Raw genomic sequence first — 13,776 nt, 5'->3', positions numbered from 1 at the left:
TTTCAAGCCTTTCAGTCTTCTGTAGAGCTACTGGGCTGTCAATCAGAAATATGTCACAGACTTTTACCAACTTTATTGTACTTGTGGCATTTATGTGCTCTAGTAAATTCAGCTACCTGAATAAATATCAGAAAATTACTTGGATGACCAGAATCACGTAAGAAAAAAAATATCTTGATTAGGACATTCCTAGCTGTTGGCTACCTAATATATAATTTGCATTCTGTGTTGACCTCTCCAACCAGTGATCAGTGGGGTGAGGGATAAACTTCAACTTCCATCTGCCATGCCCACTCTGCCATATTTACACAGGGCACAGAAAGGACTCAAATATGTTGTTGAGGGCATCAGTTGTTAACAAAAGTACAGTTGTTCACCATCACACAGTTCTCTCTGATACCACAGTAAACTCCTTGTGAGGAAAGAGGGTTATGTAAGCTAACAGTTTTTGTGATCTAAAAATGTTTTATTTCTATTGCATTTTAAAGGCACATTTTATTCCCAAATTGGGAGATATGTCCTTCCAAATTATAACTTTTTAGTTTAGCTCACATATCTTTTGATAGTATGTCAAAAGCTCCAGACACTGCAACACCATTAAGGTTCTCCCTTATCTTGGTCCAGGGGTCACCAACATGGAGCCCGCGGGCACCAGGTAGCCGACAGGATCATATGTGGTGCTCTCAAGCCTGCTCAGAAAATAGCACAACCATCCAGGAAGCTGCATTTAAAATGCTACTTAATTCAGTTGCTCTTCCTTTTCAATCATACTTGTATTTACATAGATTTAAAATAATTAAAAACATGTTTATATTACATGAAGTTAATGTGAGCCTGGCTCTTAAGTTCAAAGGTCCATCTAGGTAGCCATTCGTATGAAACAGTACCAATGAAGTAGCTTTGTTTCAAAAAGGTTTGTGATCCCTGGTCTTTGTGGACCAGGTTGCCACAGAGCCCTGCATCCAAGTTAAAAATATTTTTACTGCCACACAAGGTGCAGGGGGGCATACAGAGCGGTGTTGAGCCACACATGCACAATAATTAATTTTTGAAAGAATCATAAAGATTGTAGTGTGAAAACAGCCTAACTGATTTACATTTTTATGATCCTGTTACAAATATTTAAAGTATTCACAGAAACAATAAAATCTTGTTTAAGTTGGGTTAATATATCACATGGAATATTTGTTTGGTATTTGGTGAGAGCAGTGGAGCTACAATGAACGGCTAACACTGAAGCTAACCGCTAAGCTAACAGGATACATAAACACTAGAATTGCGCATGCAGCTTAACCTTAAAACTTAAACATTGTCATTTAGCTCCTAGTAGGTGATAATTTTACCAGGCACAACTATCTTACACCTGAGCTGCATTCTTATTTTATGACTTGCTCTAAACAAATTTAATCACATTTGTATTTTCCTTCATACTCACCCCCTTCACAAAAAACTCCCTTTTGTAGTTTTGAACTTTGGGATGTCAAGACAAAAAACGTTTTTTTTTCCCCACGAGCTTTCAATCTGTCTTAAACAAAGCTCTTACAACTCAAGCTTAACATGTCAGTTACTGAAAAGCTCAGATTTAGTTTCTCACTCTACCATCTAGTAGTATAAAGCCATTACACATGACCCTTTTTTTATAGTGAGAGGTGTTGTGATTGCTCCTGTGAACCTGGTACACTGAGAAGAGTGGCATTTCATTTGTTGGCCTCAAAGGAACAAAAAATGTCTCAGGAAAAAAAGTATTGCTTTTGTTGCCAGTGCAGTGTGATTCACCAGAAACACACCAACTAATTCACAAACCTTATAGTAAACAAACCCATTGCTCTCAAAGCTTCAACCCAGTAAAGGCAGACTTGTAAAGAAAATGCATTTGACAAACAACTCAGCATTTTTCATTGGTAAAATTGGTTTATCTTAAACTGGCCTATAAGAAACGATAAAAGGATTCAGTGTTTCACTCATCTCAAAAAAGCACCCCCCTAAGACCTTACATGTTCGAAGCTATAAATCTCTGCTGAGAAGGTGCTGTGTGGCGCACTCTGCAGCATTTTGACAAATTCCTATTTTCTGCTATGACAGCTTTAACAATGAGACTTACCTTTCAACGAGCTTCTAGGTTAATGTTCTAAGAGTTTTCTGAGAAAGTGTGACCTCCTATATCAACCCTGCAGGTCTCCACTCAACACCTGCTCTGATTCTGCAATACCAGCTTGACTTTTGAAAGTTCCCATGCGGGATATCATATTTTAATGTTTAAAGGCTCTGAAAGCCTTGCGAGTGGAGTAATTCAAACCCGTTTTAGGTTTTGTTCCATTTTCAAGCATAAATGCTACTGAAGGAACTATAGCTTAGGTCCGGTGATCTGTTCTGTCTGGGTGTACTTCAGCACCAGTTGTATTGTGTTTATTAGTAGATTTGTGAGTTGAAGCCTTGAGCTTTGTTTGTTTTTTCCATTTCTGTTAACGCATCTACATGGAAACTTTTAATTGGGATCTCTGTGCACCAGATACAAGCAGAAATGCTACAGTGTAATATCCCTGCCACTTCACTGGTAGGCGGTATGTTCTTCGAAACTCCTCAAAATCGGCTTAAATACAAACGTTCCCTGCTTTATTTCTACTGATTACAGTCATTCTGTACATGACTAATTATATGACCAGCACCTGTGCATGCTGATACTTTTACAAAACACACGGTGACAGCAAAAAGGTTTCTTAACCCAGTGATGAAGCTATTAGTTTAATGGGATTTAGTGTATTTGCAGTAACATACACTCCTCCTCGAGCAATGGGACCAGCATTTGTTTGACATTAAATTAGGTTTCAGAGCTGTCACAAACTGTGGGAAACAGAGACAAAGGGATGAGATGAAATATTTTCATTATTTAGCGGTCACAATCACAAATAGTGATGAGTAAAAAGAGGAATTAAAAAAGGGCAAAGTAAGTTGGGTTGTCATAAAATGGCAGAGGAGGATGTACATGATATAGCCCTGCACCATGTCTCCAAATTTACACGGTTAAATTTTGTTGTATTTAAATAAAATTGATTGTTGCACAAAGTTACTTGTTTTCATTGATCCTACTCTTTATAAAGCAACGTTGGGAGCTCGACAGACTTGTCTGGTAGTTAGCAAGATAGCAAAAAGGTTGTTTATTTTACTAAAATATATAATAAACCTTAATTTTTACGTTAAAAAGATAGTCGAGCAGAGTGGTAGTGAAGCCATCACCACTGGAATTAAGCCACCAAAAAAAATTAGGAAAAAAGAAAAACAATTTCCAGAAAGCTCTTCTAATCTATTCATAACAAGATAGTTTTTTGAGCGACCTATTGTTTAAACCATGGCACACAGCTGACAGCCTTCAGCAGTTATATGTATGCTAAGAGAAGCTCTGCTCAAAATTCACTGTTTTTTTTAAACAGCGCTAACCTATACTATGAAATCAGAATCCACTGTCTAATCGAGATAATCAGCATGCAACCACTTTTAACTAAGATTTGTAACAATAACGAATATTCACAGGCAGGGTTGCATTCACAGTTAAGCCCAAAAATATTACTACACTTGCCACATTGAAAAGAATCTTTTAATTTTACCAACATGATTTTCTTGAGTTATTTAAAAACAGCTCAGTTTAGGATTTGGATGATGGCAAGGAGGTCTTCAAACCTTTAGACTTGAACCTCCTTACCAAAGATAAACCAAAATACCAGTGGAACCATACGAAAAGCTCCTCAGCTACTATTGGCATGACGGCAATAGTTTTTGAATGTTTTATAATAGTATAAAACAAATTATTGTGCCATTTTTCTTAATAAAATGTAAATAAAAACAAAATGATGCAACTTTTTGTCTTTTATGGGACGTTTGTGTCATTTCCTATGAGAAACAAACTTCCTGGTTGAAAGAAATATTTTAAAATTTTAATTATCCAGGGGTATGGATATTTGTGTGCTTAAATGTAACTAAAAAATGAGTTGATTATTAGTGAAATCTTGACAGAAAAAAAAAAGATTTTTAGTTAAATCTTAATTATGTTTTCTGAGCTCCAAAACATCTTGTTTGGATGTGTTTAAATACATTAAAATAAATAGCTGTGTTTTCTGGGTTTTGGTGGTCCTTTCACACTTTATGCTGGGATTTTTTTTTCTCCCTTCCACTATGTTAGTTATGTTTAATAGCATCTCTAGTGAAATGCAAATGTGTTTGCTTTGCCAAGTCACCCCTGTTATGACCTTCATGTAAAAGCCTCGAGCATAAAGTTCACCCGAACCAAAGCTACAGTACGACATTTTTATGGATGTGTGTATGCTGTCTGCATGTCGATTTTTCAGCCTCTCTGCCTCTGACCTCTGAGCCGAATGAGTTATTTTTAGCTGTATTAGCAGCTCATTATGCAGTTGTGTTCCCTTCTGGACACTAACAAGGTGTTTGAGGTAGCAGATGAGAGCAACCTGGGAGACCTTCATGTGTTGGGAGTGGAGAGAAGAGCTGGATGTTCTGACAAGGCCAGCCTCGAGCTGCACAGTAGTCTGTCTGAGAGTTTAAGGCACTTGTTCAGAATGGAGTGCAAGAACACACATTTTTTTTTTCAATCCACTCCTTGAGAAAAAGCTAAATAATCTTATTCTGTCACCCGGCATTAACAGAAAAGTCCAACACCAAGATTTAAGATGATGAAGCCAAGACTTGGCTTCTAGCTCTACTTTTAGTAATCTAGTTAGTCTGTAATTGAATGTGAATATGAAATGACAGCATGGTTTGATTAAGCAGAATAATTTACATTAATCAGATCTTAGATAATGATCACAAATTGTATTAATCATAAAATTAAATTATAGCATGGGACATACTACTACAAGGTTTTATCAAGCCTGTCTTTGTTAATCACACATTCCTAGTTTTCTTTAAAACTGTATTACAGCCAACAGTTAACTCACTTTTCATATGTCCTGGAAGTCAGATTTTCTGTACGAAACTAGAGAATGGAAACATTTGTGGTGCTTCAGGTTATTCTCCCAATAGAAATCGATTATATAGGACCTTTGTTTTACAGTGGTTTACAAAACTATTCATAGCTTTTTAGGTTTTCTACATTTTGTCTTTTTATAACCATTGTATTATAACCGTGTATTTTATTGGAATTGTATGCGATAAAGCCATACATAATACAGCATAAATGTGAAGTGGAATGAAAATTATCCATGTTTTTTAAAGATTTTACAAAACAACCTTAACAGTGCGACATGCATTTGTATTCAGCCCTTTTCTTTTTACCCCTACAGCCCCAAAATAATCCCAGTGCAACATTTGCCTTCATAAATGACCTAATTAGTTAATAGTTTTCCAGGGTGTAATTTAATCTCTCTAACTCTCAAACTAGTAACAAATGACTTGAGACTGAGGTTCACCTTCTTAAAAAACTACAACCCTCAGCATACTGCAAGAGCTACAATTCAATTTAGATCTCAGATCCAATTGAGACTCTGTGGAAAGATATCAAACTCTATACTGGCAGACGCTGTACATCCAATCTGACTGAACCTGAACAATTTAGCCAAGAATGGGCAAAAACGTCAGTCTCTAGATGTGCAAAGCTGATAGAGGCATACTCCAAAAGACTTGCAGCTGTAATTGCATTGGGGGGGTTAAATACGAAACCCTTTCCGATTTGTGTTTTAAAAGTTGAAATCCGTGTATCATTATCTTTCTACTTTGCAATTCTGCACAGGCTTGAGTTTGTGTATCACGTATCCTAAAAAACTCAATTGAAGTATCATAACCCAATGCATTGGTATGAATCCTAAATCACTGTACAGAAGCTTTTCATTCATATGTCAGTCCGATAATAGCCTGCAGCCGTGTTGTAGTTCAGAGTAAAGCTACAATGTGAACAGAGAGTAGATAACATGTAGAATGGTCTGTATGCACCAGTTAGCTTCTACTCTGAAAATGCTTGACTAATAATGTGAGACAATCCTGCTGTTTTCTCATCATTTTGCACTTTAACGATCTGTGAAATTCACTATAGTTGATGGTTTTGACTTGTCTGTTTTCTTCACATGTTCTAGGAGAATTTTCGATGTATTCTTTTGTATCTGCAATGATATACCCTTTTCATATTGTATTTGCTTTTAATTTGGCAGAAACTATGCGAGCTTGGCTTATCTAAGCATAAAAATGTGTCCTTGTGATCGGCAGTTGTCAATTTTAAGGATTTTATTCCCTAATCTGATTTTAAGAGGCAGAAATTAAGATGCAAGGATGAGACATCCTACTCAATAATTGTGATGTTATCTACTGAGTTTGTGTCAGATGGCAACATTTCAAGTGAGCTATTTGCTTTGAAAACTGTGCGATATTAAAAATTTATCCCAGAATCCATTCAAACTGTTGTGAAGGTGTTTGATATCCGTCAAAGGTGGAGGTGGGAAGGTGAGAAGCTGGGGATATAGAGACTAAAGCTGTCACGTTGCAAAGCAAGGCTTTCTTCTGCCTTTACCTCCTACTATGTCGGCCTCTGAAGTTATACATCATTTGATTCTGAGATGCAGCCAAGCACAGATGTTTGTTGAAGTTTTGTGAGCAGCTAATGTGAGCGCTGGCATGGCGCCAAGCAGGCAAACTTTGAGGTGAAAATGATGAGATCTTATCCGATCAAATGTCAGGGTAAATGAGAGTCTTTGAGCTTTTTCAACAGTTCACATGGAAACAGAGTAACCTGGAGATGGTTAAAACACAAAAGCTGAGCGTTTCAACTCAAGAAGAAATGTTTCTTATATATCAGCTCAGTTTTCCGAATGAAAGTTGGAAATGTGGCAGTTCTGTATTTCCTTTTACTTTTATGCTTTCAAATACATTTCTAAGAAGAAAATCTTCCATTGGCCATAATTTCTGTTGTAAGACATAACAGTAGAAATCACACTTTCATTTGTCTTGAACCATTAATTATCTCTGAAGGTGTTCAATGCCATTTATGCAAGAAATTCTGACAAACCAGAGACACCATGCGTTCATAATCTATAAAATTGATGCAACAATCAGTTTTGTGCTGTCCTTTTTGTTCTTTTAGCCATATCCAATTTCTGTTTAACCACAAAGAAGTGCATTAAAAAATATTTCAAACTTCCAGGTCAATTAGCCTCTCTGTCTTTTCATGTTTTAATAATGTTGCTGTTACTAGCCATAAACACACTATGCCCATAAACTTGTGAAAATAAGTAATTTTTTCCTTCTAGTTTTTTATTAGTATGGAATTACATTACTATAAAAAATGCACCAATGTATTTCACCAATTTCCATTCATTTTAGTCCTAATCCAAATTTGTGCATATCGACTAATGAAATATAACATATGACCACTGATCAAACCAAAAATAGCAGCCCTGAAATAGCCTAAATGGCAAAGAAGTGAAAGGTGGCGATAATTATTTAAGAGGCAAAGCCACACAAGATTTGAGAAACTGACGTTTAAAAAGGATTTTACAGATATTGTTTTAAACAAATGAAATGACATAGTTGACATTTTTGGAATCTTGTTTTACAATTACCACAATTAATCATTTTAACCGTAAACATCGGTCGCTGTATGCCTGTGCAAATTCTCAGTTATACGATTCATTGGAACAGCAAACAGGCTTAAATTGGAGCCAACTGGACTTTCGCTCAGTTTCTTTTATAAAAATGCTTTGAAACCTATCCAGGAGTCTTTGGGTTTATCCGAATACCCTTTATTGAGTAAGGACTCTTTAACCAAAGCGGAAGTGTGTCAGCGGTCACCATGATAAGTGCTGTCTGAATAGTGCGGTCAGTAAGGAAGGAGGTAGGAAAGGGAGTCTGAATACTTCGTCTCTCGGATGGTTTAGCCAAGGTAGCTTGGGACGTCTCTTACCTGCCCTAAGGAGCTATAATGTATCCCACAATCTATGAAAATCAATGAAAATGTCCAGAGAGAAGAGAGCGCGCACTTTGTAGTTCATTTTTGGAAAAAGCTGGAGACTGGGATATGACTCTCATTATCCATGTGCGTTTCTGTCACATAATTATGTTGGAGCACAGCAGTCTGCAGCTCCTTTCCCCCCCCACGAGTTCTTACTGTTGACTCCGTGAAAGGTCAAGGAGCAGGAGTTATTATTAAGGGTATTTCGGATAGAGCCCATGTCAAATGAAGTGAGTGACAAAGACTCCTGGATAGCTGTCGAAAGATTTTTAGAAAAACTGAGTGAATGTCGAATTGCTTCCCGTTTAAGCTTGTTTGCTGTTGGTCTCTGTATATTCTCAACAGAATGTTGACCCTTACCTGAAACTGAGATTTTCAAGCCAACATGTTCCATGACAGTTTCAAACTCTAACAAGATAAAACAGAACGTTGGCTTTCTGTCAGGCATATGTCTCACGGATACAGAAAGTAGCCAATTCTGGGTGTTCTCTCCCTCGGTAGAAGCATCCACACCTTTGTGTAGTTGTGATGATTGTGAGGTTAGCGTGACTTATAAGATCAGGCTTTTGAGTTTCCCCCAGGCTGAAAATTGACTGATTCCAGTCAACAGCTTGGTGTGGAGGGTCGAGATTGTTTATTTGGTTGTGAAGCGATCAGTCTTTGTAAATAATGCACTTGGTGCTTAGCTTACTCGAATAGAAGGTTCACTGAAATAAGTGTCTAAATCACGGAAACAGGATATACAAGTCTGTCAAGTTTTGATGCAATTTTTGTCAAATTTTGCTTGAGCTTATGACAAAACTGGAAAGCAACACTGATCTTATAATGAGGAAATAATTGATGGTTCCTGATGATTTAAATGGACTCACGCTATTAAAGATTAGTCGAGTTGTATAATGATGCACATTGTGCCGCTCTTTCCATTAACACGGCTTATCTGATGGGGCAGATTGTAATCTTCTAGCTGCAGGATGTAACATGGCTAACATTTCCATAATGGGCAATCGGAACTCGCTCCGCTAAACAGTTTTTACAAGATCCACGACATTTGAAAGGTCCCATCATTAGATTTCAATTAAATGGCAATAATGTATGTTTATAGCATTTAGAGGAGATGTGAAATCACCTGAAGGTTTTACGCCGAAATTAGGATTCAGGTGACAGCAGCTGTAGCTAAATCATTTGGAGCGGATGATATTAAGTCTCGCTTTGTTGGCTTGTCACACTGCATGAGGTGCAGCAGCTAAACACCGTAAGTCATTTTATGGTCATGATTGCTGGAACGTTCCACAACCCTAGAAAGTCCCATTTTTAATTAAATCTGCAATAAGTGTCCTGGAAGCAAATACAAATGGTAGATGAGCAGCATTTATTTTCTCTTTCTGACTTTCTTCTTGTTTCCTGCTATTAAAAAAAAAAAAACTCTAAAAAAACAAATGCAGCCGTGAGTAAGCAAGCCCGTCAACATTAATAATGACACAACAACCGTGATTGTTTTAAATGTACAAAGTTGCACAGTTTCTTTTTAATCAGTATTTGAAAATATTCAACAAAGTAAGAATAAGTAATAACATTAATTAATATCAGCGATAATTAGACTTAAAATAAGAAGTTTTTAGTTGTTTTTTTTTTTGTTTTGTTTTTTTACTGAAACACCTGAGGGAAGCAAATCAAAGAGAACCCAAGAAGAAAATAACCACTGAAGTTTTAAAAAAAAGGAAAAGAAAAAGAGACAAACTAAAGTCGGGACAAGCTCGTACAGGTGCCACTCACTTCTTCTGTATGTACAGCACATTCACGCCACGACTGTGCAGAAGAGGATCTGTTAACAGAACAGTGATAGAAAATAAAAGCTCGTCTCTGCAGCAGAAAAGCCCGCAACATCGCCATAGACGTACGTGAAGGCAGAAAACCTCCCAACAGAAACAGAAAAGACATCCGAAGCTAGCCAACAGATGTCCTGTTATTCCCTTGATGCTTTGTTTTGTACAGTGAAAAGATGGAGAGTGCTCCGTTTTATTGTGAAAGGCTGAGCAATCACTGTTCTGTTGGGAGAAAAAGCAATTACCAGAGCATAGACCGGAAACATCATCGTTGTTTTTTTGTTTTGTTTTTTCTCAGAAGTGGTCCCTGGATGCATAAGACAAAGCCTCTTTCCTGACATCTCTGTCCTTTAAAAAATTCATTCAACCTTGTTTCGGTAAGAAACATGACATCAAAATTAGTTTCGAGGTGGACTTGAGAGTCACATTTCGTGTTTATCTGTACATTATTTAACTCCTATCTTAAAAGTTTGTCCTTTCTTTAAATTTCACCAAAACACTTTACTCCAAAAAACAGGGAAACAGATATGCAAAGAAACCTTTGTCCAAAAAAGTTCACGAAGGGGAAACAGAAAAAAAAAAAAGCCTAAAAGGGAAAACGGCGTCACTAAAGGTGAACTAAAAATGACGAGCAAAACTCAAGTGGTTCTGTATTTCTCTGACAGTATGGCCCATAGTTCAAACCTTCTCCCATACATTTGGGTCTGTAAGTTATAGTGGTTTCCTCACGGAGGAAAGAAGGAAAGAAAAAGGTATCTCTTCATGAAAGTCATGTTTGTTTTGATTGTCCGCAAAAAAGAAGTGCCATTAGGAAGGAACCCCGGCGAAAGGAGATACAATCACAGCATAAAACGACAACATCCTTTACTGGAAAGGAACTGAGAGTCAACCACACACTCCTCAAAAGACCCTGAATCTGCACTGAATTGGTGTTTGCAATTTTAGTTTGACTCTATGCACACGAGCTGTGCAGATTTGTCTGTAACCGCCTCAGCCGTTGAGTGGTATTATTCAGAGACCGTCTTTTCCTCTGTTACTGCATCCTGCAGGCAGCTCTTACGGATTATTGGCAGCGGATGGGCTTCGGTGTTAAATACCCAGTCTTCCAGAGAGAGGAGGTCATCGTCAGAGAAGAGTAGGTAAAGATACCTGAACAAACGACAAAAACAGATGCATATCAAACATAATGCCCCCCAAAGTGATGTTTATGTGGTCCACAAAGAGCTGTGAAAAAAAAATAAAAATATTTGTCACTCCTGACAAGAATGTTTCAGAACAAACTTAAATCAGATAAAAATAACCTGAGGAAATACAAGATCCAGTTTTCAAAAGATGACTTATTTTATTAAGGGGAAACATATCCAAACCAGTCTGGCAAAATGAAGCAACTAATCTAAAGAAATTTAAGATGTGGATAAGAAATGACTTAAAGATGAAAGCACTCAAATTTGACATTAAATAAAGTTCTATTTATTTAATGTCAGACACAATATTTCTGTCAATGCCTCTATCTAAACTGATCCAAACTAGATATACGACTTTCCTCCAGTGTCACTTTCTCAATAACATTGTGTAATATGGGCTCTAGATCAGAACCATTTCTTGCATCTTTTGTCTCTAGGTGCTATAGAAAACAAAAGATTACATTTTTTGTCAGTAGTGTGGACTTTTTAAGAATTCCCCTTTCTTATGTAACATATTTCAATAGCTGGAAGACCACACATGTCGTCTCGAGGCACTTTACAGAAGAAAATAATTCAGTCTAATCATAGTCAGTCTAAGTTGATACGGTGCCAAAAGAACAAAATCTAAAATGATTTCCCACCTAAGTTATTTGAACAGAATATATGAATTCATCCCTTTAAAATTAAGAGGCCATTTGGTTGGGTTCTACAAATGCAGAAAAATATAAAGAAATTATGGTTGGCTCAAGAGATTTGCAGCCCTATCTAATTAAAAAAAAACAACTGTACTGATTTTGCAGTGGTTTGTCCTCCTTCGACTAAGACGACCTACTTATTTTATGACGTGAAGGAAAAGCGCATCCTGCCTTCTTGCATCTTCACAGTAGTCATTTAACCTGAACACGTCTTGACGTTGACCATGTTTAAAAACCTGCACCCCGGCTGTCAAGCTGAAATGCTTTGCCCTTACTCAGAAAAGATAAATTATTCATCATTAGGGATTTCTTCTTAGTCAAGATTAGTCACTTAACTTTTAAAGGAGCATGTTAGGAGCAGAGTGAGGCAGTAGTGCTGTCTTGTGTCTACTGGCCTGAATGATTCCCACTGCCCCTCGCTTTAGAAAGTAAGCGTTTGTCATCTACATGCTGGGATACACTGCATGATTTATGTAGCTTAATGAAAGCAGGACAAGAACAGCTGAAACCAAACAATAATTGAAGGGTTAAAAACATCAGATTGAAAGTTAGCTTAACCTCTATAGCAGAGCACGTCTGTTCCATTCAAAGCACGATTGTGCTCCGTCGGCAGAACAGATAAGAAGTAGAGATGAATCCCCCAATGTTCAGGATCTGAACCTGTATCACTTTCATGCAGATGAAAGGTGGTGCTAGCCGATCTTACTGGAATAACCTTCCTCTCAGCAGTGAGAAGATAAAGTGGGACTTACTTAAGTGTCTCTGACAGGAAGAAGCTCTGCTGCATGTTGTCGTGGCTGGCTGTCATGGTGTAAACGTCACGGATGCCGGAGAAACCAAACTCCACTCTGCAGTGCTGCTCCAGAGCCTGACAGAAGGGAGGAAGGGACGGGTTACAGGGGAAGACCACTTTCAACCTGACTGCACAAACCTGAGCTTTACAGTGCCTCGCAAAAGTATTCACACCCTCGAGGTTTTTCTTTTTCAAATTTAGCCACGCTAAAAATCACAAAGGTCTGAGTGTTTTATTGCGATTGTGAAAGACCAACACAGTGTATCACATAATTGGGAAGGTTAGGGAAAAGGATTTTTTTTTAAAAAAACATAAAAATCTGAAACTATACCGGGCATCTGTATTCAGCCTTCCTGACTCAACCATCTGTATAACCACCTCTTGCTGCTCGTCTAACAACGTTTCACATCTAGAGAAACGTTTTTTGCCAATTGTTCTTTAGCAAGATGGCTCTAGCTCAGCCGGAGTGAATAGAGAGTGTCTGCAAGCATCAATTTTCACATCTTGCTGCAGATTCTCAGTTGAAATTTGACTGGACCATACTAGCGTGAATATGTTTTGGGCTCAACCATTCAATCACAGCTCTCTTTGTATGTTTTGAGTCATTGCTCTGCTTGAACGGGAAACTTCCATCTCACTCCCAGGGCTTTTGCAGCCTCAGAATCAGAATCAGATATACTTTAATAATCCCAGAGGGATGTTTCAGTACCATCACCATAACATAAACATCACAAACATTTCAGGGGGGAGACAGAAGGGGTCTCTGTCAGTTTGGCCCCATGTTTCCCACTGAGATGTTGTGTTTAGGACAGTGCAATCAGTTGCACATTATCTGATTTACAGGTGCAACAGATCAAAATAAACTGGGTACAGGTGTATGCCTAATTTTTCAGATTTTTATTTGTCAATAACGTACAGTTGGGGCCATCCAAATCCCACTATAATGCATTGATGTTTGTGGCTTTAGCTGCACCCTGACTTGCAAAAGTCAAGCGCACTTTGGCAGTCTGCTGTTGTTTTACTTTAAATAAAAATACCATTATTTGGTCACCACACCAAGAGGAAAAAGTAAATGGTAAAACAAGTCAAGCCCTTAAGCCAGCTACACAACTAAGGTCCAAGTAATGCCAAATCTGACAGGGGTGAATGGAGAGCGGCTGGGCTAGCCAAGCGGATTAGCTCATTATTATCCCTGCTACAAAGGGCTTCCTTATACGTGCTAATTAACAAAGACCCTGATGTGTTAATGCTTGATGTTACTGAGCAGTAGCGTTACACACCGCTCCCAACCTTTGTGCCTGATAATTACGGGCCTGTCAAACTCGTCAGCCTGATC

The 13,776-nt window shown here is 37.8% G+C and overlaps 1 protein-coding gene across 2 annotated transcripts in view; it reads right to left on the bottom strand.

The window, feature by feature from the left end:
* Positions 1 to 9,436: 9,436 nt before the first annotated feature.
* Positions 9,437 to 13,776, bottom strand: part of LOC105934861 (mannosyl-oligosaccharide 1,2-alpha-mannosidase IA) — a 261,311-nt gene continuing 256,971 nt past the window's right edge. For both annotated transcript variants that reach the window (XM_036135247.1, XM_036135248.1), the window contains exons 11-12: positions 12,400 to 12,515; positions 9,437 to 10,917 (exon numbers count right to left, since the gene is read on the bottom strand). In XM_036135247.1, coding sequence (XP_035991140.1) covers positions 10,776 to 10,917; positions 12,400 to 12,515 — 258 coding nt within the window. In that variant the 3' untranslated portion in view covers positions 9,437 to 10,775. The remainder of the gene's footprint in view (positions 10,918 to 12,399; positions 12,516 to 13,776) is intronic.

This window comes from Fundulus heteroclitus, chromosome 3 (genome assembly GCF_011125445.2).
Source record: "Fundulus heteroclitus isolate FHET01 chromosome 3, MU-UCD_Fhet_4.1, whole genome shotgun sequence".
NCBI lineage: Eukaryota > Metazoa > Chordata > Actinopteri > Cyprinodontiformes > Fundulidae > Fundulus > Fundulus heteroclitus.
Note: the sequence above shows the minus strand (reverse complement) of the source record. Positions and strands in the feature narration are given on the sequence as shown.